Consider the following 27,588-nt stretch of genomic DNA (forward strand, 5'->3'; position numbering starts at 1 on the left):
CAAGAGAATCGCGATATAACCTTGAATGGTTGAAAACGACGTTAAATACCAAATAAAGAAAGAAAGAAATTGCCGCTTGTTTTCGTAATGCACTGTACGATTTACTTGCAAGGTTTAGGTCTCTTGGACCACCTACCCTGTTCTTCACACTATCCGATGATGACATGCCCTGAACTGCAAAAGATCGCCAACAATTAAAAAAAACCCATATTTTAACGCCTCATCACAAAGCTCGTTTTCTACAACAGTAATACAAGATCCGTTCAAGAGTGCAGCCAGGTTGCGTATCAAATCAAATAGTAGCAATTGTACTTACTTATCTCAAATACGTACAGGTATTGAAGCTGCTGTGTATTAACATAAATACAAACGAAACACAAGAACATTAGTATTACATTAAAATATACCGTAAACTACATTGAATACCCCCCCCCCCCCCCCCATTTTGTCCAAAAGTTGGGGATGGGCGTTTAAAAGGTACTAAACCCTTTGCATGAGCGTTTTCTTTACTATACAGAATTAGGATATTTTGGTCAGTGTTTAAATGATGCGTTATACACAAAACGTTCCTCTCTCTCTCTCTCTCTCTCTCTCTCTCTCTCTCTCTCTCTCTCTCTCTCTCTCTCTCTCTCTCTCTCTCTCTCTCTCTCTCTCTCTCTCTCTCTCTCTCTCTCTCTCCTCTCTCTCTCTCTCTCTCTCTTCTCTTTCTCTCTCTGAAATGCACATAGCATTGCAATCCATACAATGTATTTCTGTATCTTATATGATTGAATTGTTATTTGTTATGTCCGTCTGTCTTTATGTGTTGTATAAAGGACAGGTTGGAAGAATAGGCTTTGCCTGAAACCTTTATCCTTTTGTAATAAAGTTATGAGTCTGAATCTCTCTCACTCTCTCTCTCTCTCTCTCTCTCTCTCTCTCTCTCTCTCTCTCTCTCTCTCTCTCTCTCTCTCTCTCTCTCACACACACACAAGCACACGCACACACACACATAATCTGCAAGCAAACCACGAAGGAATATTGTTGTTTTATGGTATGTTAACAAGTTTATAACTTAAATAGTTAGTGATCTGTTGGACAGATTAATTCAGGTCTGCGTAGAACAAACCCATATCAACATTTTAACGTTAAGCAAATAAACGCATTGTCACAATTAGTTGTAGAATGATAAGTCACGTTTGTCCCGGAAACTAAAAGATTATTTGTTGTCAGTGTGTCACCCAATGAGTGGAAAACTGTGTATGAGGGACAAGGTCTTGCCTTCAAAGGCCGCGATAGAGGGTAAACAAACACAAGTCTGTTCATTTGTTATGTTCTAACTCCTTGAAGTCGACCTCTCTATTCGACTTCGTGTACATTATATTGGGGTGTGCACGTTAAAGATCCCACGATTGACAAAAGGGTCTTTCCTGGCAAAATTGTATAGGCATAGATAAAAATGTCCATCAAATACCCGTGTGACTTGGAATAAAGGCCGCGAAAGGTGAATGCTCGCCTAACAGGCTTGAGGTTTGCTGGTCGATGTGAATGCGTTATATATTGTGTGTAAAAAATGTTTGTCTGTCTGTCTGTCTGTAAAAAATTCCATTTCACACGGCAGACATTAATATGTAAAGCGCGGAGAGCACAGTTAATTGTGGTTCGCGCTATATAAGCTCACCATAATAATAATAATATTCACTTCCAAATCTCAAACCAACTTTTTTTTTTTACATTCTTCGGACAATGATTGTTTTTAATCTGCACTTTGAATCGCTGTATTTTAAGTTGAAACATTCACTCAAATAAAGAGAAATTATGGCCGTTGTGTATTATTTGCATTTTTGTTTTAAAGCACAGGTTAGTACAAGTGCACCATGAAAACAGTGTTCGCTCAAAACAGGGAACGCGCCTATTTGAAGACACTTTATGAAAGAAATTTATTAAGAAAGTTGCACACATTGATTCGTAATAAAAAAAAATTTAAAAAAATAATTGTGTGCAGCAAATTTCTTTTAAAGTATCTAGTATTTCAGTTTCGATGTATAATGTTGAACATTTCTGCAAGATTTTGAACCAGACTATAGCTGTTCATCTGACTTCTTATGCCTCTTGTTAGTACCAACACAGCTCATGACAGTAACACAGCGAGCAGATTGTTTGAATCCAAGCAAAAGACAAGAAGTTTACACAAACATGGTACATGTTTGTAATGAACAGACTTTGATTATCAGCATATTCCATCAAAAATGTTTATTCACAACCGACCAAATATAACAATCATCTTAGTACTGGCAAGATTATTACTGCAGGCAGTGAACACAAAAGGATGAACAGAACATGAAAACAACGTACCAAATCTGTTCAATGAGTATCTGTTAATTGTGACCATGACAAGACACTGTTTGTCTCACATGTGCTTCTAATGTCAACAGTGATCATTCTTACTTTTCTTCACAACTTCAATGGCTTAATTAAAGAACCAAATCATCTTTATAAATGCCTACACTTAGGTTTAGTAGGTTCTAGGCCCTTGTCATGGCTAAAAACTGACAAACCAGATGCTACCACGACACCACCGACGAGGCCTTACCCCCTCCCAATCCATACCCAGCCAAGGGTTATAAAATGGTAGGCCACCACTTTTAAATAAAACAAACCTTCTTACTTAATAAATACATCTTTCAAAAACCAACCCTTTTACCCTAAAAGTACTTTTAGATGTACGTAATATATGTACTCGGTGTCTCACCGAGCTTTTAAGTTATTCCTGGCACAGGTACCCATGCCAGCTGCGCCATTGGCTGACGGCCGGGGCGTAGGCGGAGTGCCTGGCTTGCCAGTAAATGTAGATATACATATTTGTGTGTATGAATGTTCGTTGTGTCACTGGGGCATAGCCTTTTAAAATGTAAATATAACAAGACGTACGTACTGTATATATATACTTGTTCTTATTTTCTCTCTGGACCATCTTTTTTAACCTTTGGATTCATAAAGTGGATCTGAAATTTTTATCTTTTTAAAAAGTATTCTTTTTCGAAATAAACGTTTTCTTTTGAACAAAAAACAAACCCTACCCCAAAAACGCTTTTGAAGACAATATACACAGAAACGAAGAAACGAACCGAAATCTTTTAATAAACTTTAATCACCACTCTTACCCGCTCCGACATCCTCCCTCCCTCACTCCTTCCCTCCCCCCCCCCCCTAACACATTACCTATTTTCATGTCCCTAGTAGATATTAGTATCTGTGAGGACGTAAAGGACCCCCATAGTGTCATAGTAGGTTTTAAACTGAACAAGGTAATAGTTCTGACATTAGCTTTAAAACCAGTTTTGACAAAACTTGGCATGAAGTGATGGTGCCTGTATGTAATTCTGGTCTTCAGTCAAATTAAGCATCACACTGCATGTTCCTTCTGGAAGAACGCTGTTTGTGCAAAAATCCCTGCATGTCCCTTTGTATATTTCTGTAACTGAAAATGAAGAGGAAATAGCATTTTCTTGATGACTAGAATGCTTTTAATCATCAAAGGCCTACATACATTTCACTGTCAATGTATTTGCAAAAAAATACGATGTATTTCCTTCAGTCCACTGTAGCGTTTGATACATTTCAGCTAAACTAAGTTGCTTAATTTTACATGCAGGTGAAATCTCCATTGGCTTCAGGAAATTTGAACAGAGTGTGTGCACAAGATCTCAAGGATGCTGGTGTCAACCCCGGTGTCTATGACACCTTATACATGTCAGTAAAAAAAAACACCAAGAGAACTGCCGCTTGTTTTCGTTATGCACTGTACGATTTACTTGCAAGGTGTAGGTCTCTTGGACAACCCACCCTGTTCTTCGCACTACCTGATGATGACATGCCCTGTACTGCAAAAGATCGCTAACAATAATTTCTTATTTTAACGCTTCATCACAAAGCTCGTTTTCTACAACAGTAATACCAAATCCGTTTAAAAGTGCAGCCAGGCCGTGTATCAAATCAAATAATATTAATTGTACTTAATTATCTCAAATACAGGTATTGAAGCTTATGTGTAATGACATAAAGACGAATGAAACACTACAACATTAGCATTACCTTAAAATATACCGTAAACTACCTTGTTTACGCCCCCCCCCCCCACCTCCCCAATGTTGTCCAAAAGTTGTGGGTGGGCGTTTAATTGGTACTAAACATGAGCATGAGCGGTTTCTTTACTATACATAATAAGGATATTATGGTCAGTGTTCAAAGGATGCGTTATTGCACAAAACGTCCATCTCTCTCTCACACACACAAGCACACGCACAAACAGAATTCTGCAAGCAAAACACGAAGAAAATATTGTTGTTTTATTGTATGTTATTGTCAACAAGTTAATAACTTAAATAGAAAGTGATCTGTGGAAGAGATTAATCCAGGTCTGCGGCGAACAAACCTATATCAGCATTTTAACTTTAAGCAAATAAACGCATATCACAATCAGTTGTAGAATCATAAGTCACGTTTGTCTCGGAAACTAAAATATATTTGTTGTCAGTGTGTAACCCAATGAAGGGAAACTATGTACGAGGGATAACTTCTTGCCTTCGAAGGCCGCGATAGAGGGTAAACAAACACCAGTCTGTTCATTCGTTATGTTCTAACTCCTCGAAGTCGACCTTTCTATTAACTTGCAAATCTCGTCATCTCGATTTGTGTGAAGCGATATTACTACATTTAGTCAACCCTTCGAACTGACATAATGAAATTGACCACACATATACTCCACAGCTGTATCACCGGCATTCATGCCTTGCGGACTTGCCGTCACGTTCACACAACAGAGATCGTTCAGAAACTGACAAGCCAGTATAACGCATTGGCGTACAGCACTTCACAGTAAAACGCGCGTTTTTATATTCTTTCTAATTGTCAGACCTTGCTTTTAATCCAAACATAACATATCTATATATGTTTTTGGAATCACAATACCAAAAACGAATTAGATGAAATTGTTTTTAAAATACTGAACCGATCTTCATCAAACTGTACATGAGAGTTCCTTGGTATGAAGATCGGTCCAGTAGTTTACTCACATATCGCTCTGCACATACATACACACACACACACACACACACACACACACACACATACATACACACTGACACACACACACACGCACGCACACATACACACACACACACACACACACACACACACACACACACACACCAATACCCTCGTCTCCATTCCCCGTCGATGTTAACACACGTAATCTAAAATTGACTAAAAGTAAACAAAAATAAGACAACATGCACAGACTGACAACAACAAGAACATTCCAGCCAGAGCACATGTGTTTTTCTTGACAGAGCACGACTACAGTTAACCAGTCTCGCTGTCTGGTTTGCGAGGAGCTGATGACCCAGTTGGAACACTGGCTGAGATTTAAAAAAAATAAATAAAAAAAACCTCTGCACTACACCGGGCTGACACGTGCGGGGCGATCGAGGTCACTGGGCATGAACATGATTCCCGGACTTTTTTTAAAATATTTTTTTCCCCACGGACTCAGTTAACGCTCGTTTTCATTTGGTGTGTGTGTGTGTGTGTGTGTGTGTGTGTGTGTGTGTGTGTGTTACCGTGACCGTATGCATTTGTTCACGTCTGAAATGACTCACATGTGCACGATTGACCCGTGTATCCCGTTTTACACATGGTGCAAACACCTTGCCTTGTGCACAGATCGCAACCCGGATTGTTCTGATCACATCGAATGTCACACTCATTTCCATAAAAACCAGATGTGCAATCTGAAAACAATTTTGTTCAAGTTAAAAAGCCGTAAAAACAATGTTGCAATATCACATGAGCCCTTACCGTCAGCGGCTGCAGGTTTTCGTCATTATACATCAATTGTAAAGATAGAAAATGTCGGGATGGACACAGAAAACACGTGTGTTGTTTTAAAATGAGGAAAATGAAAGCCATACTTTTGTTTCATTTAACCTTCGCCCGACCAGGTTATCGACTACACACCGAAGACATCGTGGGTCCGTGCGGACCCATGCTTCTTAAAGAAGGAAAAACATGCATACCCTTCCGTGGACGTCGTGGGGCCGTGCGGACCCACATTGTTATTGTGACAACAAGTACCGGAAGTGACCTGTTTTCGTCACTTTATCATGGCAGAGGCAAGCGGTAGCAGCAGTTGTAACTTTCAGTGTCTTTAGTTTGTGCACAACAGTCATGTAGAACTGAAACTAAAGAGTTTTTCTATAAAGTACGCGACCGTGAATTACCACGAAGAAGCGAACAGGCCTGAGGGAACTGATGCAGTCTTGTTTTTCTGCACCATCGGGATGGAGAGACCAAATATATTCGATGCTCTTGTCGCCGCCGCTGGTGACGCTGAAGACATTTGCTATGGTGAGTACAGAATTTGAATTTAGGATTCCAATCAAAAATAAAGTATCAGTGGCTAGGCCGCTGGCAAAAAAATGAGAGATGAAGGGTAACTGAATGGGAGATAGGGGAGGCGAGTCCCGCGCTGTGTGTGTGTAGGGTACACGTGTGTGTGTGCGCGCACGCGTGTGTGCGTTTGTGTGTGCGTGCATGTGCTTGTATGTACACGTATATTAGCGTGTATTTGTGTATGTTGTAATGGTATTGTGTTTTTGTGTGGGTATGTTCTCTAATTACATTCAGTGGAAGAAGAATCAGCAGACGAAGACCCCCCGCGGGTTAGGGGGAGTCCCATATTGGTTGGGACTAGAAAGAATTTACCCGATGCTAACCAGCATGTCGTAAGAGGCGACTAACGGTTCTGTTTCTTCTCTTCTTTTGTCTTATTTCTGCCTTACCAGTCCTTTCACCTATATTTCCTTCCAAGAAAACTCTCCCTACTATTTCCTGCAGTTTTCCAATTCTTTTCTTGTTGTCTTATTTCTACCTGACTGGATCCATCACCTTTATTTCACTTACCAAAAGTCTTCTTTTCCACATCCTTATTTCTCTGCACCCCGCATGTCGTATGAGGCGACTAACGGATTCTGTTTCTCCTTTAACCCTTGTTAAGTGGTTCTTGTATAGAATATAGTCAATGTTTGTAAAGATTTTAGTCAAGCAGTATGTAAGAAATGTTTAGTCCTTTGTACTGGAAACTTGCATTCTCCCAGTAAGGTCATATATTGTACTACGTTGCAAGCCCCTGGAGCAATTTTTTTATTAGTGCTTTTGTGAACAAGAAACACTTAAAGGCAGAGTAAGCCTCCCGTAAACCATCACAGATACGGTCAGGCTTTTACACACAGTACAAACACCATTTCATTTAAACACTCACCAATTGAGAACATCCTATGTGCCCTCCGTAAAGAGCGAACAATTTTCAAAGAATTTATTTTTGCGTGGTTTATCTTACCCCTGAGCCATCGTGAACCCGTGTTCTGTCCCCTCTACTCTTCACCCTTTTCACCAACGACTGCACCTCCGCTCACCCATCCACATACATAATCAAATTCTCAGACGACACCACCATTGAAGGCCTGATTTCTGACTCCAATGAGGACGCTTACCGGGGGGAGGTTCAAAGAGTGGTTGAGTGGTGCTCTGAAAATGATCTCGAGCTAAACGTTCTTAAAACAAAAGAAGTCGTTATCGACCCTCGACGAAAGAAAGACCCCATCTTGCCCCTTGAAATAAATGGGGAAGCTGTAGAACAGGTCTCTTCATTCAAATTTCTCGGCACACTGATCTCTGAAGACCTGAAATGGGACGGGAACACCACGTCCATCATTAAGAAGTGCCAGCAGCGGCTGCACTTCCTGAGACAGTTGCGCAAGTTCCGTATGTCACAGCAAATCATGGCGCAGTTCTATCGCGCAGTCGTTGAGAGCACCCTGTGTTTTTCTATCACGGTCTGGTATGGCAGCACCACTGAGAAAGAGAAACAGCTACTGGAGAGCATTGTGCGGACAGCCTCCAAAATCGCGGGCTGTGACTTCCCTTCCGTTGCCTCTATCTTTGAGTTGCGCTCAGGTCGAAAAGCAGGAACGATTGTTCGCGACCCCTCCCACCCGGCAAACCACTTCTTCGAGCCTCTTCCATCTGGTAGGCGCTACAGAGCTTTGAAAGCCAGAACTAGTCGCTTTCGCTCTAGCTTCATCCCCCATGCTGTACTGACAACTCCTGTAGTGAAGACGTTGTAATATACTGTAGTTATAGGATTGGGGGGGGGGGGGTTCTTTTGTTACTTAGTCCTTTCACTGCATTCCATTACTGTTCTCATAACTTGTGATAGTGGAAATATGTGCAATGTGGAATGGTCCTTATTTTTTAGGTGCTGGAGTAGTTCTGTGATGGTAGTAGTTTTGTGCAATGCGACTCTAAGTTCAGGTGCTTGAGTAGATCTGTGATAGTCTGTTAATACTGTTGTTTTAAACTGTCTAGATCATGATTATATAATTTTATGTGATGATCTGACTAAATGATAATAATTACATGTACTACTTACTTTTAAATGGATTATAAATTTTAGGTATTGTTCTAGTATTCACTAATGTTGTATTGATATTACTGGCACCCCTTTTAAACTGATATGGTTTTTACGTTTACAAGGCGACGATGTGAATTTGTGATGTAGATATGTGGCTGGTTATGTGTGAGAATGTAAATAATTGTGTGTGTGTGTGTGTGTGTGTGTGTGTGTGTGTGTGTGTGTGTGTGTGTGTGTGTGTGTGTGTGTGTGTGTGAGTTGTGTCTGTGTGTGCATGACAGTGTAATGTACGTATGTATGCATGCATGGTGATGTGTGTCTGCATATGTGTCTGGTTGGTTTTTATTTTATTTTTACCGTGCCGTGCCAAGATGAAATCCTTTTGCAAAATTGGTGAATAAATATCTTGTATCTTGTATCTTGTATCTTGTATCTTGTATCCAGTTTTCCCTTTTCAAAATGCAGTCGTCATAGTTAGTCATTTGAATGCGACTCCACGTGAGCTTATCTACAATAGCACGTTTTTTTTTATGCACGAAACAACGGCTGTGGTTCACAAGAACTCTAGCGATGGCTTTTGACTGTTGAGAGGAACGGCGATTTGCACTGATAAGCCGGCCGTCGTCTGCTACGACCCTTGCGTGACCCTGCTTCCGGGCTTTTCTTTTTTTAAACTTTCACAACTTCGAATTGTTCTGATCTTGTCTTGATGAAAAACGAATTCTTTTATGATTAAAGAATGTTTGTGTAACAAGCTGTCAATTTATTATTTAGATTTTAAAAGTTAGGTCTAGCGCAAAAACGAGGCGCCGTTGTTGTTAACGGAACAAGTCTGCGAAAATAAATTCTTGGAAAATGTCTCACGCTCGACAGAAAGCAGCCAGGATGTTCCCGTTCGGTGAGCGTTCAAATGGAAGTATGCTTGTACTGTATTTAGACGCTCGGGGAGCTCTGTGATGGTTTACGGGAGGCTTACTGTGCCTTTAACAAGTGGCTCTATCCCATCTCACCCCCCTTTCCTCGTCGCGATATAACCTTCGTGGTTGAAAACGACGTTAAACACCAAATAAAGAAAGAAAGAAAGCAGACGAAGTTTAGATTATGGACCTATACATTTAATGTATACACGGTACATTCTACATGTGCACACGTCTGAATAGTATGGAAGCTAGCAGGAGAAGAGCGCCTATTACAAACTGACCACACGCACACATCAACTCTGCTGGGGGAGGGAAGGGGGGCGGGGGGAGGGTGGGAGGTATCACTGCTCGGTGATAACATCAGTCAAGCCGTCGGGACCGGTGGTCTGAGTGGCGATACCGGGTTAGGAACTGGTTTGGGAAGGGAAAGAGGTGATGGCTTAGCCTGTGACCAGTGTGTGTGTGTGTGTGTGTGTGTGTGTGTGTGTGTGTGTGTGTGTGTGCGTGCGTGCGTTTGCATGTGTGTGTGTGTGTATACACGTGTGTGTGTGTGATGTCTGCGTGTGTGAATGTGTGTGTGTTTGTGCGTGTGCGTGCGTTGGGGGGGGGGGGGGGGGGGGGGGGGGGGACGGATGGCGGGGGTGGGAAGGTGCGTGGGAAGGGGCAATACCTGTGAATGTGTTTGATTTATATAGCATTGAGTGGAATCAACTGTAGTACGCCTGATTTCTTTTGCTTTTTTCCAGACAAGCACGGAGAGACCAGACAGGCAGTCGATGAAGACAGTGAGGCAGACTACGAACCACAGAGTGGCGAGGATGAAACGAGTGACGAGGAGTTCCTGCCCCTGGCATCTGACGATGAGTCACCTCATGAAGAGGATGCAGGAGATGAGTAGGAAGGAGGTGAAGAAGAGGACAGGCCTTCTCAGTCGGAGGAGGAGGAAGGAGCGATTGCAGATCCCGCCAATACACAGCGAAAGACAGCACAAAATGGGGAAAGCTCCTGCGCTTCCGTTTACGAAGACAAAAAACAAGAAAATGTTCAGGCCTCCACCAACACAGGTGCCTGAAACACAACATGTGCATGGCCCTTATGACTCCTTCAAACTGTTTGTTTCTGAGAAAATGACTAACGATACTGTTTTGTACACAAACCTGTATGGCCGCACACAATTTCAGAACAAGTGGGTTGAATGCGATATTGTTGAAATGGAGGCTGTGTTGGGTTTGTTGTTGTTTCTGGGAACCCGCAAACAGAACATGGTTTCAACTGATCAAGTATGGGACCACATTGATGGTGTGAATGTTGTCAGAGCATGCATGAGCAAGATCAGGTTCAAGACACTCATGACTTGCCTGCGGTTTGACGACAAATCTACAAGATCGGCAAGAAGAGCAACATATTTCTTCGCCCCGTTCAGGGACATGTGGGATCAGTTCAATACAAACCTGAGCCAGCACTACTTTGCTGGGCCACTTCTCACAATCGATGAGCAGCTTGTCCCCTTTAGGGGAAGATGCAACTTCCTACAGTACCTGCCCCCAAAAAACGATCGGTACAGCATCAAAATATTCTGGGTTGCTGACTTCGGCTGTTTCCCTCTCTTGGGCACCCCTTACCTTGGCCGGCCGATTGGCCAGGCCCGACATATCAATTTAGGTCGCAACACTGCCCTACAGTTGGCGTAGCCCTTCTTCAAGAGTGGTCGCAACATAACATGCGACAACTTCTTCACAGACTTAGCTCTGGCTGAAGGATGTCTAAACAATGGTCTGGCGGTGGTAGGCACAGTGAGGACCAATAACAGATTCCTGCCTGCGCCATTCAAGTTGAAGAAAGGCCCTCCACTGCACAGCAGTGTTTGCCTATGGTAAATTACCAGGGCAAAAAGAACAAGAACACTGTGATTCTCAGTTCGATGCATGACGTTGGCGTGGTTGAAGCAGGCGCCCCCCAAAAAAGTCAGACATGATTCTGTTCTATAATTCCACCAAGGGAGCAGTCGACTCCCTAGACAAGATGGCCCACGCATTCGCCTCAAAAAGAGTCACCAAACGGTGGCCTATAGTCATGTTTGCCAATGTTCTTTATCTCGCCAATGTCGCAGCACGATGTGTGTTGGCCATCACGTTTATGGACGACGAAAAATACACGAGGCGATTTATCAAAAGCATAAGTAAAACACTGACGCTGCCACTGATGAAGTGCCGCCTCGCCGCGCACAGACAGTTGTCTCGGAACTTGACAGTCTTGATCCAAAGTTCAATCACAAAGATTGGGCAATCCCAAACAGTGGATCAACCAACGTCAAGAAGAGCAGGAAGGGTCAGGCAGACTGAATCTCACCCCGGAACATCAGGTCAAGCTGCTGGGACATTGCGCAAGAGGCAGGCACAATCTGAGCCAAGCACATCTGCTCAAGCTGCCAAAAGTCTCGCAAGAGGACACGATGTTACATGCGTCCTTGGAAGACTGACCGGAAAGTGAGCCAGATATGCCAGAGGTGCAATGTCTACTTTTGTCCAGATCATATGAACGCTGTGTGCACTGTCTGCTTCAACGGACAATGATGTGTCTGTCAGATACTGTGGTTTCGGAAAAAAAATGCAGACCCTGCTTCGTTATGTGCTCTTACCGCATATTATATCTTTCTGTTTTCGTGCCTGCTGCTGCACCCCCCCCCCTCTCTCTCTCTCTCTCTCTCTCTCTCTCTCTCTCTCTCTCTCTCTCTCTCTCTCTCTCTCTCTCTCTCTCTCTCTCTCTCTCTCTCTCTCTCACGCACACACACACACACACACACACACACGCACACACGCACACACACACACACTCATAGTTTTCTTGTTAGCGTCTAGAGCTATAAATAGAAGCAGCATGTATTTGTACAAACCTGTGCAGGTATCTCCAGCGAAATTTCCAGCACAGCCTGCAAGAAGACGTATAAACACGTTAAAAGCAACTCATTATCAGTTTTTGTTCTTTTTACATTTAGTCAAGTTTTGACTAAATGTTTTAACATAGAGGGGGGAATCGAGACGAGGGTCGTGGTGTATGTGTGTGTGTGTGTGTGTGTGTGTGTGTGTGTCTGTGTCTGTGTGTGTGTGTGTGTAGAGCGATTCAGACTAAACTACTGGACCGATCTTTATGAAATTTGACATGAGAGTTCCTGGGTATGAAATCCCCGAACGTTTTTTTCATTTTTTTGATAAATGTCTTTGATGACGTCATATCCGGCTTTTCGTGAAAGTTGAGGCGGCACTGTCACGCCCTTATTTTTCAACCAAATTGGTTGAAATTTTGGTCAAGTAATCTTCGACGAAGCCCGGACTTCGGTATTGCATTTCAGCTTGGTGGCTTAAAAATTAATTAATGACTTTGGTCATTAAAAATCTGAAAATTGTAAAAAAAAAGTAAAAATTTATAAAACGATCCAAATTTACGTTTATCTTATTCTCCATCATTTGCTGATTCCAAAAACATATAAATATGTTATATTCGGATTAAAAACAAGCTCTGAAAATTAAATATATAAAAATTATTATCAAAATTAAATTGTCCAAATCAATTTAAAAACACTTTCATCTTATTCCTTGTCGGTTCCTGATTCCAAAAACATATAGATATGATATGTTTGGATTAAAAACACGCTCAGAAAGTTAAAACAAAGAGAGGTACAGAAAAGCGTGCTATCCTTCTTAGCGCAACTACTACCCCGCTCTTCTTGTCAATTTCACTGCCTTTGCCATGAGCGGTGGACTGACGATGCTACGAGTATACGGTCTTGCTGAAAAATGGCATTGCGTTCAGTTTCATTCTGTGAGTTCGACAGCTACTTGACTAAATATTGTATTTTCGCCTTACGCGACTTGTTACATTTAGTCAAGTTTTGACTAAATGTTTTAACGTAGAGGGGGGAATCGAGACGAGGGTCGTGGTGTATGTGCGTGTGTGTGTCTGTGTGTGTGTGTGTAGAGCGATTCAGACTAAACTACTGGACCGATCTTTACGAAATTTGACATGAGAGTTCCTGGGTATGATATCCTCAGACGTTTTTTTCATTTTTTTGATAAATATCTGTGATGACGTCATATCCGGCTTTTTGTGGAAGTTGAGGCGGCACTATCACCCCTCATTTTTCAACCAAACTGGTTGAAATTTTGGTCGGGTAATGTTCGACGAAGCCCGGACTTCGGTAGTGCATTTCAGCGTGGTGGCTTAAAAATTAATTAATGACTTTGGTCATCAAAAATCTGAAAATTGTAAAAAAATATTTTTTTTTTATAAAACGATCCAAATGTACGTTTATCTTATTCTCCGTCATTTGCTGATTCAAACAAACATATAAATATGTTATATTCGGATTAAAAACAAGCTCTCAAAATTAAATATATAAACATTATTATCAAAATTAAATTTTCCAATTCAATTTAAAAACACTTTCATCTTATTCCTGGTCGGTTCCTGATTCCAAAAACATATAGATATCATATGTTTGGATTAAAAACACGCTCAGAAAGTTAAAACGAAGAGAGGTACAGAAAAGCGTGCTATCCTTCCCAGCGCAACTACTACCCCGCTCTTCTTGTTAATTTCACTGCCTATGCCGTGAGCGGTGGACCACGAGTATACGGTCTTGCTGCGTTGCATTGCGTTCAGTTTCATTCTGTGAGTTCGACAGCTACTTGACTAAATGCGACTTGTGTTTTTACATATAGTCAATTATGACCAAATGTGTTAACATTGACGGGAATCGAGACGAGGGTAGTGATGTGTGTGTGTCGTTAACATCTATGTTGGGGCTAATTGATGGCGTCATTTGTGCCCGTTTGCGAAGGTTGAGGTCGCACTGTCACAGCCACATTTGTTTTTATCAAATTGATTGTCATTTCTTTGTCACAATCTATTACCCGGACCGTCTATTAGCATCTAGAGCTATAAATAGAAGCAGCATGTATTTGTACAAACCTGTGCAGGTATCTCCAGCGAAATTTCCAGCACAGCCTGCAAGAAGACGTATAAACATGTTAAAAGCAGCTCACAATCTCTCCTTGTGTCATCAAATAATAGTTTATGAAATATTAATTCTATGTTAACAACGACTTTCCCTGTTTGATTTTAATTTGTAATAAAATCAAAAAAGTGATAGGAGTGTACTCTTTATTATGTCATGTATCAACAAATAAATGTTCTTGTGGTTGAATGAAAATGTGTTTCTTCAGTGAAGAAAACCATTCACAGAACTTGCGCATTTGTTTTAGATTTCTTTTAAACAATGTGGCACATGCATTCTTCTTGGCAATTGCTTCTGTCTTGTATCACAGGGTATTTTAAAAGTTAATTTTATGGCGTCAGTTGTACGTTTAAGAAAATCTCGAGGACGCATTCCCAAGGACCACAATTTGCAAGTTATTCTCTCATTCACGTCAAGCACCTAAAATTATAGTAAATTAAATAAATGTATGCAGGGTTTTAAGCTTTCTTCATTCATAAAAGAAGACGCATGTAACTGACTTCCTTCTGTTCCTTATTTCATTCTGATTCAGGTATCAGTATTAGATGTTGAAATTATGTTCAGAATGAAGAAACAAGTTAAATACAAATCAGGCTCTTGGTTAACGAGTAGTGTCAAAACACCGGTAGATCGCGGAAACTGCCGACGATGTCAAATCAAGTTTGGGATATTAACAGATCTTATGTGTAAAGGCAAGATTTTATGACGTAATATGACGACGTGTGTTTTTTTCAAGCACGATTAAACGTCGAGACGTATTATACTCGTTTTGAGTCAACATATCTTACCCTCTCGCTACACTGAAAACACGATAGCGTTTTTATTGCTATTCTGATTAAGATTGTGTGTTACACAAAATATAAGATTACATTGTTTTTAAATGTTTGTATGTACAACAATTGATGTGAGGGCTGAACGTGTTTAAAAACAAAACTAAAAACTAAAATGTGGTTATTATACTAAGATTCGCGTAAAATTAAACGCTTTGAAAAATAACTGAACACATAGACCATGCTATGAAATAAAGGTGTTTTCACCAAAAGATCTCCATGTAATATCTAAAAGGAAAAACATCTGTCACGGAAGTGTCAAGGACGCCTTTGTGGTAAAACATAACTGCAATCTTAACTAGCAGACACTTGATTTCACAGATATATCTGACATAGATTACCCGATTAAATGAAGTGACTGTGCCTCGGTTTTTGATTTAGTGTTACTTCATCATGGGTTTTGCATTCGTTGCATCTCTACGGAGACATATACTGACATCCAGCAGATTGTTTTCTTTCTGTGCTGATAAGGTTAGTTCCTGTTGCCAAATAATGTAAGTACGTTGACGGAAGTTTGGCACAATATACTGTTATGTGTCTCCAGTTACATGTAGGACAGAAATATAATCTACACGTTCGTACCCCCTTTATTGGTTATTTCGATGCATCACTTGCTTCCCTTTATATTATAATAACAAGAAGGGCGTCGTCATCACGAACGAAATTATCTAGCGGTCTATCTGGATCGCATTAATTGAAAATAGCATTGCAATAACGGATCTCTAAGGTTAGAATGCAGATTAAGCTATATTCAAACACACAAAGATTGGTACATACGAGAGGTATGTCCATTGTAGGCATACATTGGTGGCCTGGTTGAGCTTGCGTGCCCGCGCTTCCGTTATCGGGCCGTTTCTTTGCAATAGCATTCTTTGTACACTTTCGTTACAAAACACAGTCATGCAAAAGTCAAGGAAAACGACAAACAATCGATGGGAGCCACCAAGAGGACTTCAAAAGGAGCCGCGAAAAGGAGTTCAAGAACAACAGCAAGGAGTAAGACAGACTCACGTGTACAGTAGCCGGTGTCTCTGGCACATCCTCCAGCACAGCGAAAATGACACGTGCTTCCGCAGTTAGTTCCATAGTTCCCTACAGTGCAGTCTGAAACGTTATACAGTAGTCTCAAATCACGGAATGAACATTAATTAACGCCATACTCCACGCAAAAGACCAATCATAGGTTGCGTTTAATTGTTTATACCTCTGCAAAACATACAATCCATTTTTATTGAAACCTTCAAATACTTGTCCGGAAATCACATAGTGTGCTTGAGTTGATGAGAATGCTAACCTCAATTATATCTCAAAGATTGTATTACTGCGGCTCTTTTGGAAACGTTTTCCTACGAATTTAGGCAACAATACATGTTGTGAAATTCCGTATATTATCAACAGCTATTGTGTTTTCAGCGTAGCAACAGGGCCCGATATTTAAACGAGACAAGTATTATGCCGACGAGTCGAAGACGAGTCGCATTATACTTGTTCGAGTCTAAATATCGGACCCTATTGCTACGCTGAAAACACAAGAGCGTTTATATAGCTAGTCTGACATTATATCCTGTGTTAAAATCATGTTTTTGTCAGCAACAACTACCGGCATGGTCCATGTCGTTGATTGCAGACGACGGTTATAGTGCGCATATCCCTTTGCGCAGGAAGCCACGGAAATCACCAAACATTGAAAAACCCACGGACATGTATTACGGAGAAGACTCGAGATAACCGGATGTTTAGCATTACGTCAATATGCTAGGAATCATATGACGTCATGACGTATCATGCTTGCTTACGCATATTTTATGTTCGAAATTCTGACTTCTGTTGGGGATTTGCGTGATGAAGACTGCGGTAAATCTGTAGATGATAAGAGAACAAGGATTGTCTCAGAAGAAAATACTAAAATGTTTCAGACCGTTAACTTCATTTCAACATTGCACTATTCACGACTTTTTTCCGTGACCTTTCGGATTTCATGGGGGCTGCCATTTTGTTCTCATCTCCTCAGTGTGTTCCGGTCTGAAACCGGTTTAAAACACCACTAGGCGGAAACCCCAAAACAATGACGGCCGCCTTTTTCGAAATAACATTTTCAGAGATTGTACACAAAAACAACGCCCGAACGGAAAGACAGAATGTGTCTTTCAGGGGCGGATCTTGGGGGGGGGGGGGGTTACACGGGTTACGTAAACCCCCCCCCCCCCCCCCCCCCCCCGCCCAAAAAAGAGGTAATTTATTGGCTCAGGATGCACCAGATAGCTCTATTTTGCTTCTTTGGATAAAAAAAATTTCCGGGGGGGCATGCCCCCGGACCCCCCTTGAGGCTTAGGCGCCTTCGGCGCCGTCAACGTGTATCTTCACAGTCATTTTGTAACCCCCCCCCCCCCCCCCCCCCCCCCCTCCAAAGTGAATTGATCCGCCCTTGTCTTTCGCTAGATTGCAAGTCAGGCTTTTCACTTTTTCGATGAAGACAACCGCTGAGAGTGAAGAAACGACGCTGTTCGACTTCAAAATCTCCAGTCGCAGACGACCTTCGCTTTCGCAGTACAGTCTATAGGCAGGTGAGGTGCAATGTTACTCATTTTGATCAGCTCGTTTACGTATATTTTTTGCATTCAGATCAATTAGAATGATTGGAATCAAAGCAGGAATAACTTCGGCATGCACATGCATTTATTTGGCGAAATCAGTACAGCAGTAAGCTAGATTTTTTCCCTTCAGTTTGTTTGCGTGACTGAATTTTGTCTTCAACTTCAAGAATGTACCACTTGCTTGATTTTGATTGTTTGTTCAGCTCATTGGCACGAAATGCATCTTGCAAAATATCAATTTGTTGAATGAAAACGGAATAAGTGACGTTCTAACATTTATCTGCTTGCAAAAACAATCGCAAGGATAGATCTATCTGCTTCATTGACAGACAGATTTTCATTGAATTTAAAAAGCATGACTCGGTTTGCAGGCTCTCCAATTAGATCTATCTAGTGTTTGTGTTCTTAGATTTATTGGCCATGTGGGCTGTTTACGATCATAACACAGTGTTGGTTTGTGCTGGTGCAATCTGCAGATCAAAGGGGATTGACCACATGGTGATGCAGTGATCAATGCAACTTGTGTTCACCACTCAATGCCTTCTACCAATCTCAATTGCAAAACGAAAGGTACAGTAACATGCTTGTGATTTCACATTATGTAATGTCTCTGGCGATCAACATAGTTTTTTAACTCTAGTCTAACTGATCATGCTTATTACTATTAGTATTCAATTACATACGATATATTCTCCGCCCCAGCTCCACCCTCACCCCATAGCACTGCCAATCAGCCTCTACACTACAGTCCAACAACTACACCTCTAAAAGCCCCCCCCCCCCCCCTACCCTCCGTGCAACATATGGTCATAGGGAGTGCTCTAATTGTTCCAGAACATACCCGACCACACTCATACGCAGGGTACTGACAAAGGAACTTTTTTTTCAGTCTCCATCAGGGCTGTCACCTAATATATGCAGACAGGTGTAACGGACGTTTTAGCAGCCACTGTACCACACATGTCATAAGGTAAATATAGGTATGTTAGTATATTTACAAACTGTTCACTCTGTTGGTTTTTCTTGCAGCATTTATTCAGAAACTCTGTAAATTGTGGCAATTACATATGCAGACGTTCAACTTATTATTGAAGAAATAGAATCAAAATTGGTTTATTAAGTATTTGAATTTTGATCATGTGATCAGAGAAACAGTTTCTTGAACAGCTAAGCTACAAGTGAAGTACAAGGACAACAATGAACAACATAAACAGGTGACTGGCGACTCAGGCATTGTTTTGTTTTGTAAATATGCACAGCAATGTTTACTCAGTACTGGGGGGGGGGGGGGGGGGGGTGGATTTAAAGTGTTCTTTTGGCTTCCAGAGAGGTGCTACGCCTGTTGAGATGGAAATGAAATAGAATAGTTGATGGTAAGGGTTATCACAAAACAGCAAGGATAATGTTGCATGCCTGTATTTTCAGTTTGAGTAAATTAAATACTAGTTTTCTGATTAGCTATAATTCACGTGATAATATTATAAGATGCTACCTTTTTTTATTTTTTTTTATAATATTAGCTCATTGAGTCTGACAGGAACATAATTGAGGAATGCTTATAATTTCTTGGCCAGCTAAAAAAAATTAAAACCCTTGAAATGAAGTTTACGCAGGTTAGATGTGAGGATATCTTAATTGGGATAATGCATTTACCAGTAATTACAACGAGAGATTTACTTAGAAAAACTGAAGTCATTCATAAACAATAATTATGATTACAATCACAGAGTAAGGGGAAAAATGGCCTTTGGTCTGGAACAGTAGCTGGAATGGTCTACTTGTCAAACCTGCCTGAATGTGCTTTTTTATTTTTGTATACCTAGTGTGAACGACGTTTAGGTATTTGCAGACTAATTATTGTATTGCTGTTGTTTGTTTGTGAGTTATGTTATGGTGTGTCCTAAATTGGTCGGAATTTGTTGTGTAACAGTATGTTCTCATTTGTAATTTGTTTCTCCATGACCCCAGAGGAACAGACTTCATATTAAAACCTTGAGACCCTGAAAATACTTGCATACTAATTTTTTTTTATTGGGGATAGGCAAGCTCTTGAATTCTTCAAGCCTTGAGAAACTTTCCAGTCTGATAAACATGTACCAGAAAAAAGTGTGATCCTAACAATAACATGAATACTTAATTCAATATGTGCAGGAGCTACTTCGGCAGACCCATATGGCTAGTATCACAATGCAGGGAAGGTGAGTTCATTGATTTATGTTTTTTCCACCTTTTCTGTGTTTGATGTCAGCCGTGATTACCCAATGAGAACTTCAAAACATGTTGCTGACTTGCGAAAACCCAACCATCACATCTGATGTAGTTGTGTAGCCCATCTAGAGGATAGAACATCTAATTTCGTGATAGCATAGTAATGTTGTGTACCTGACTAAATCTCTGCACATCACAGTGAAGTCTTACTTTATGATCATATGATTCAATACCCCCCCTCCCCCCGACTAAACAACGAAGAGCAGGCACTACACACTCACATAACTACCAACTCCACAATGTCATTTCAGAATCAAGCAATCAGGAGAATGAAAGGATTCACCAGTGCTCCGCCACTCGGTTGGATAGCCATCACTATGCACAACAAAATCCATTATTGAGGGTTTCTTGGTCGTTTCTGAAGCTAGGGCTTGGAAGCTTCACATACAAATATTCCTAAGAAAAATCCTTGTCCTTGAGTAAGATTCCCAGTGAATGGGGCCGAAAACAACAAAAATGAATACTATTTTTTTTTAAAATCAAAACATTGTTAAATTTGTTATCTTACTCATTGTGAAAGTCTGACCAAATCTGCGACATTGAGGCAAACAAGTTGGGGTGGGCCTTTAACTAGATACTCTGAAACCAGCAGCTGCTTTAAGTAATTGTATGTGTGTTGTCATTATGTACTGCTTGCACTAAATGCATTTTCTTTATCTCCTCAGAATCGAGCCACCCAGAGAAAGACCATTGACATGCAGGGCGCATAGTAAAACATATAGAATTATGGCGTGCAAGTCGGTCGACAGGTGCCAGCCATTATCATCATAACAAGCAATGCAGATCATAGTTCCTTATGTTTTATGTTGTGCACAAGTCCCTAGATCTGCTTTAATTTTAATGTAGAATTTCATAATCAGAAAATTTGAAACATTTTGTTTAACTAAATTGTAAATACGTCCAAGTCAATTTGCAGCATTTTTTCTTTATTGTTCTTAAATATACCCTTAAAACTAACACATAGTAAAAACAAGAAATGTTTGTTCAAGGGAGATCATCTAAAGCTTTTTTTTTAAATCTGTAAAATTGCATAGTGAAATCCTCCAAAAATAAAATGTCTTAAGAATAAAGGTATCTACACGGGTTGTCTACCTATTTCTTGATAGCTTTGCTTTTAAGTATAACTTTTTTTCTCAGAATATTTTTTTTAATAAGTTTTATTCAAGGGAGGCAATAAAAAATATTTACAAAAATGTGTCCAATTGTGTGCTTACAAAATATTAACATTTCTTGTAGCCCCAAGAAGTGTGTTTTGTCTTGTAACTATTGTGATTTGAGAGCTTTAGCACTGAATGCTTTGCATCTTAGTGTGAATAGCATTGTAAAGCTTGCCTCTTGCTAATTTAGAGCAGTAGAATAGAAAGCAGCCTACTCCACAATCTTCTTTCATATTCTGTGCATACTCCTTGACAAGAGAACCACGAGATTTGTTTTTATTCCGATGTTGCCTTTTCTATTCAATTAAATACTTAAATCCTACGTGCAACACAAACCTTTTTTGTGTTGGTTTGTTTGTTTATTTTTATATTTTGTAAGTATAGACCGTACCAGAGACCAGTCTTTCACCGCCGTATGATTGATCTGGAAATCTCCGCTAAGCAGTTCAATAACATAATTAGTACATGGCTAAAGCATTTTCAGACCTGTTTACCAGTACGATTTGGGCGTATTTTGTACGCCAAATTATTATCGGTACGCAAATACGCGACACACGCACAAAATACACCTAAGAAAAAGTCTAAAATACGTTTTCCGGTGTTGGTGTGCACCGGCAAATATTTCAGGCGGCCAGAAACCGGGTCATCGCCATCGTCGACCATGCCAAGTCTGCATTCTTCTCATCCAAAATACTCGCATGCACCTCAGTCAAACAGCTGTTTAGTGTCACCAATGACATCTTAGGCAAGGTGACTTGTTCCCCTCTTCCCACCATGTTCTCTGTACATGAGCTTCCCCAGAAGTTCGCTGACTTTTTCACTGCGAAGATCGCGCTTATTCGCGAGAAGCTTGATTCTGCTGTTGTCCCGCCTTCACCGGTTGCCGATAGGATGTATTGTGGTCCAGCTCTGCAGCGTTTTGAGCCTGTCACCAGCGAGTTTGTAAAAAAGGTGTGTTTAGGCGCCAGTCCGAAAACGTGCGAGCTTGACCCCATTCCGTCCTCTCTGCTGTGTGATTGTATTGATGACCTTCTTCCATACCTCACTCACGTCATCAACGACTCTCTGACTTCCGGCTCATTCCCAGATGAATTCAAACCTGCAATAGTTAGGCCCCTCATCAAAAAACCTTCACTTGACAAGAATTCCTTGAAAAACTTTAGGCCCGTTTCGAACTTGTCATTCCTTTCAAAAATCACTGAAAAAATTGTCCTCTCACAACTTCTCACTCACCTAGAGCAAAACCACCTTCTCAACACCCATCAGTCTGCATACAGGAAAAACCATAGTACTGAGACAGCACTTCTGAAGATTGTAAACGACATCCTTCTTGGCTTTGACGAAAATCAGGTCTCCATTCTAACACTACTGGACTTGTCTAGCGCATTTGATACGATAGACCACGAAATTCTGCTCCACAGGCTTCAGCACTCCTTTGGTGTTCATGATCTGGCCCTTTCCTGGGTTCGTTCGTACCTTACTAACCGGACGCAGACCGTTTGTGTCAACGGCATCAAATCTCAACCTTCAGCTCTCCAGTACGGTGTCCCGCAAGGGTCCGTGCTTGGCCCCATACTTTTCGTTCTATATGCCTCCCCTGTGTCCGATGTTATCAGTCGCCATGCGTTGTCGCACGAGAGTTTCGCTGATGATACACAGCTTCATCAGTCTGCCCCTCTTGCTGAAGTTGACGATCTGGTATATCGGACACAGGATTGCATTACGGACCTCAGTGATTGGATGTCTTTAAACAAACTCCAGTTAAATAGTGACAAAACCGAAGTTATGCTGGCCTGTCCCAAGAAATTTCTCAATCACCCTTCTTTTCCTGCCTCTCTCACTGTCAACGAACTACCTATCTCTTTCTCTCCGTCTGTCCGCAGCCTTGGCGTCACTCTCGATCCAACTCTCTCTTTCCAAAAACACATCTCTAACATCTGCAAGTCCGCCTATCTAGAGATGCGCAAGATTAGTTCAGTCCGTCACTACCTCACCACTGATGCAACCAAAACGTTAGTGTGTTCTTTAGTCCTCTCAAAGATAGATTATTGCAATTCTCTCCCGGCCGGTCTCCCTAAGTACCTTTTAGATAGACTTCAAAGGATCCAAAATAACGCTGCCCGCCTGGTCTTCAAATCTTCCAAGTATGAACACGCCACACCCCTTCTTCACTCTCTACACTGGCTGCCTATCACTAAAAGGATCGAATACAAACTCTCCTCTCTTTCTTTTGCCGTCGTTTCTGGTTCTGCCCCAGAATACTTGTCAGAACTCCTCAATCTCTACACCCCCTCTCGTCAGCTTCGCTCTGCCGCCGACACTCGACTCTTCCGACTCCCCACAGTGCAAACAAAGACATGTGGCGAGAGGTCCTTCGCCTATCAAGCCCCTGTGACCTGGAATAGATTACCTCTGCCTCTCAGACACACAGATTCTCTCACTACATTCAAGACAAATCTCAAAACACACCTCTTCCAGCGCAAGTGATTTCCCCTCCAGCATCTCCCCACCCACCCCATCCTGCCCCACCTCACCCCCTACCTAGTGCCTAAAATAACGCGTATATACATTTTCTGCGCTTTGTGTCAGCACTGTCTGTGTGTGTGTAAATAGTACTGTTGACACATTTTTATATAGAAGCCTATTGTGGTTCATGTGCTTAGGCTGTGTATTGGATTGTCACTGTATGCCTGCATTATTAGATGTCAGTAATAATTATATGTGCTGATTGTTCTCTTTGCCTGCGTGCGTATAGTATGTTGGTTATGTTTGGTTATAGTATGTTTGTTTATGTTTGGTCGTTATTTTTGCCTGTGCGTGTATTGTATGTTTGGTCGTTTTCTTTGCCTGTGCATGTATAGTTTGTTGGTTATGTTTGGTCGGTTTCTTTGCCTGTGCGTGTATAGTATGCTTGGTCGATGTATGTATTGTAAAGCGCTAAGAGTAGACAATTTTCTAGAATAGCGCTATAAAAGTTTGCATTATTATTATTATTATTACGGAATGGTACAACTGATACCGGTTTCGGTCGAAGCCGGGAGATAACGATGACAGCGAGTCTTCAGCTGTGGAAACCTTGTTCAGTTGTTGGCACGTGCGATCGTCTGGACATTCGTGGCAAAATGAAGCGGAAAAATGTGCCCGTTTCGGATGACTGTACCAAGTCTAAACAGCAGAAGCAGCAGATTTTCTTGGAGAAATATAAGAAAGAGCCAGGAACTGTGGAGTCTACTATGGGGGAAAAGTCATGCACACTGCAAATATTGTAAATCAGATTTCTCCGTTGCCCATGCTGGGAAATATGACACTGCAGTTCCAAAACTCACCTGGACAAGGTTTTTATTTTTTTTATTATTTTTTTTAAACATTTTACATTGTTTAATGAGGAAAAAGCCATACTAACACGTGACAATAGCACAATTTGTCAACGGTATTATCCGTGTGTGTGTGTGTGTGTGTGTGTGTGTGTGTGTGTGTGTGTGTTTTCAAATATAGCAACAGCTTTCACGCTCTAGTTAAAATGAAAAGACTGTTTTCATACAATATCCTAAGACATGACGGGCACTATTTTTCAGAGAAGAGTGAAGGGTGTAGCTGTATGCGAATCTTTGACGTCACTGGTTTGTAGTGAATTTATGGATGTCATCATGCCTCAGTGATTGTATCTCTATTCTATACAATGGACCTTTGTGACTTTATGCTGCGAAGTTTGTACAATATGACGACACAAAGAAACAGGATGTTCCTTGTGGATACTATTTCAACAGGATGTTCCTTGTGGATACTATTTCAACAGGATGTTCCTTGTGGATACTATTTCAACAGGTTGATCGGTTTGTTTGTTTGTTTGTTTGTTCGCTCTCCCATTTTTGTTGGAAATTCGTTCTCTGTTTTCACCCCAGTCTCTGAAGATTTTGTTCGTAAACTCATTGTGAAGTCTGCCAAAACGTCCTGTGACCTCGACCCCCTCCCCACCCCCCTCCTCTGTGATCACTTAGACATCCTTCTACCCACCATCACTAGAATACTGAACGAGTCCCTTTCCACTGGCACCGTCCCCTCAGATTTCAAAAAAGCTGTCATTAAACCCCTTCTGAAGAAAAGCTCCCTCGACCCCAACGTACTTAAGAACTACAGGCCCATCTCAAACCTTCCCTTTCTTTCTAAAATCCTAGAGAAGATAGTCCTAGACCAGCTCTCCTCCCACCTCTCTGCCAACAACCTCCTCACTCCGCACCAGTCAGCCTACCGCACGGACCATAGCACAGAGACCGCAGTCCTTAGTATCCTCAACAACATTTTGACTTCCTTAGACGATAACAAAATTTCCCTGCTCCTCCTGTTAGACCTTTCGGCCGCTTTCGATACAATTGATCATGAAATCCTGCTGTCCCGCCTTGAGCACACTTTCGGCATCCAAAATTCAGTTCTAAATTGGTTCAGATCCTATCTCTCAGACAGAACAAATTTTGTAATTGTAAACGACGTCCCATCCCAGGAAACCTCCCTCCTTTTTGGCGTTCCCCAGGGCTCTGTGCTCGGGCCCGTGCTGTTCATCATGTACACCTCCCCTCTGACTGACCTCATCGACAGACATTCCGTTTCCCACGAAATGTTTGCTGACGACACTCAGCTTCAGAACTCAGCGACTCCCTCAGAATACGCCCAGATGACCTCCCTTCAGTCTTGCATTGCTGACGTTGAACTCTGGATGTCCACTAACAAGCTTAGACTTAACTGTGACAAAACAGAAGCCATTCGTTTCACCAAATCCTCCCTCTCCTCCTCTCTCTCTCTCCCTCCTTCTATCACTTTGGGCAGCAGCACTATTGAATTCTCAGACTCCGTCCGTGATCTTGGCATCTTTCTTGATAGCAATCTCTCCATGAAACACCATGTTATGAAAGTCTGTCAGTCCGCTTACATCGAGCTTAAGAGAATAGGTTCTATCCGCCCATACCTTACCGAAGATGCCACCAAGACCCTTGTTTCCTCCTACATTCTTTCTCGATTAGACTACGGAAATTCTGTTCTCATTGGCTGTCCTCAGTCTGTCATCCATCCTTTGCAGCGCGTTCAAAATTCTGCAGCCCGGCTTGTCTGCAAAGCCCCTCGGTCCCAGTCCTGTTCCCCCTTGCTAAAGAAACTTCATTGGCTCCCTGTAGAGCTGAGAATCCAATATAAGTGCTGCTGTATCTGCTACAAAATAATATCTGGCTCAGCCCCATCCTACCTGTCTGACCTGTTCACACTCTATACACCCTCACGATCCCTCCGCTCCTCTGTAGACACTATAATATTCCGTCTATCTTCTTTTAGTCGCAAACAGCACGGCCAGAGAGCCTTCTCCCACTCTGCTGCCGTTGCGTGGAACTCTCTCCCTTACTCTATCCGACACTGCCAAACATTCTGTTCCTTCAAATCAAACCTTAAAACACACTTCTTCACCCAGTATTTTGATTAATTTTATTTCAACATGGTGCATTTTTGAATCAGGTGTTTGAATGTTTTGCCTGTGTTAGTATGCTTGCAGATTGTATTGATGTAGTGTTTGAGTTTCGTTGTTCACTCGTGTGCTGAATGCTGCTGCACATGCTTTTGCTTTGCTTTGTATGTATTATGCATGTTTGTCATTGTAAAGCGCTTTGAGAATGTAAAGCGCTCTATAAATCTCCCATATTATTATTTAAGTTATTGAGACATCCCAGTGCACTAAGGGATTTATAGAGCAAATCGAGAAAATTCATTATTGAACGAAGCGCATAGCGCTGAGTTCAATAATTATTTTCGAGATTTGCTCTATAAATCCCTTAGTGCACTGGGATTGTTTCAATAACGATATTGTCAGTACCGCCAGAGAAAAAAGAAGATTCAAAACGCACACTTTGCTACGCGCATTTGGATAGGCGTAACTGTGTGGTCAGGTCGTATACAGTAGGATCTACTTTTATGTGGGCTGTCTGAAGTGTGTCGTGCGTTCGTCACACGCAAACCCTTGTTTTAATTTCTGTTGGTAAATTCCAGTGTAGCGTTAAGCTAAAAAGTGATGATCTTTCATAGAGACCTCATTTTAACTCTGAGAAAGGACTATGCTCTTAATTATTTGCAATTCGAAACCTTCATCGAGCTTCGACAGACTTGACTGTGCAGAGTTTTGCCCCTTGCCAAGGTCGACGGAAAGCACATTTTCAAAATAAATGATTCTCGTGTGGTATCTTCACTCATCGGGGAGTCTGGTACTAAATATGAACGGTAAGAATGCTCTGAACCCTACACGTATTATATACCCATCGTTTTATCGTTCACATTTGCCCAACATGTTAATTTGCTGAACGGGATTTATGTCGTCTGCT

The 27,588-nt window shown here is 41.4% G+C and overlaps 1 protein-coding gene and 1 long non-coding RNA gene across 2 annotated transcripts in view; one reads left to right on the forward strand and one right to left on the reverse strand.

Annotated features, from left to right (window-relative positions):
• Nucleotides 1-27,588, reverse strand: part of LOC138965698 (uncharacterized) — a 268,534-nt gene that overhangs the window by 182,455 nt on the left and 58,491 nt on the right. Inside the window, exons 6-7 of the mRNA XM_070337874.1 lie at nucleotides 14,341-14,376; nucleotides 12,266-12,301 (exon numbers count right to left, since the gene is read on the reverse strand). Coding sequence (XP_070193975.1) covers nucleotides 12,266-12,301; nucleotides 14,341-14,376 — 72 coding nt within the window. The remainder of the gene's footprint in view (nucleotides 1-12,265; nucleotides 12,302-14,340; nucleotides 14,377-27,588) is intronic.
• Nucleotides 18,677-20,926, forward strand: LOC138965716 (uncharacterized). The gene is made up of 3 exons (XR_011455490.1): nucleotides 18,677-18,780; nucleotides 19,962-20,008; nucleotides 20,744-20,926. It is a non-coding gene; the product is annotated as an uncharacterized lncRNA (long non-coding RNA).

The sequence above is a fragment of the Littorina saxatilis genome, linkage group LG4, assembly GCF_037325665.1.
Source record: "Littorina saxatilis isolate snail1 linkage group LG4, US_GU_Lsax_2.0, whole genome shotgun sequence".
NCBI lineage: Eukaryota > Metazoa > Mollusca > Gastropoda > Littorinimorpha > Littorinidae > Littorina > Littorina saxatilis.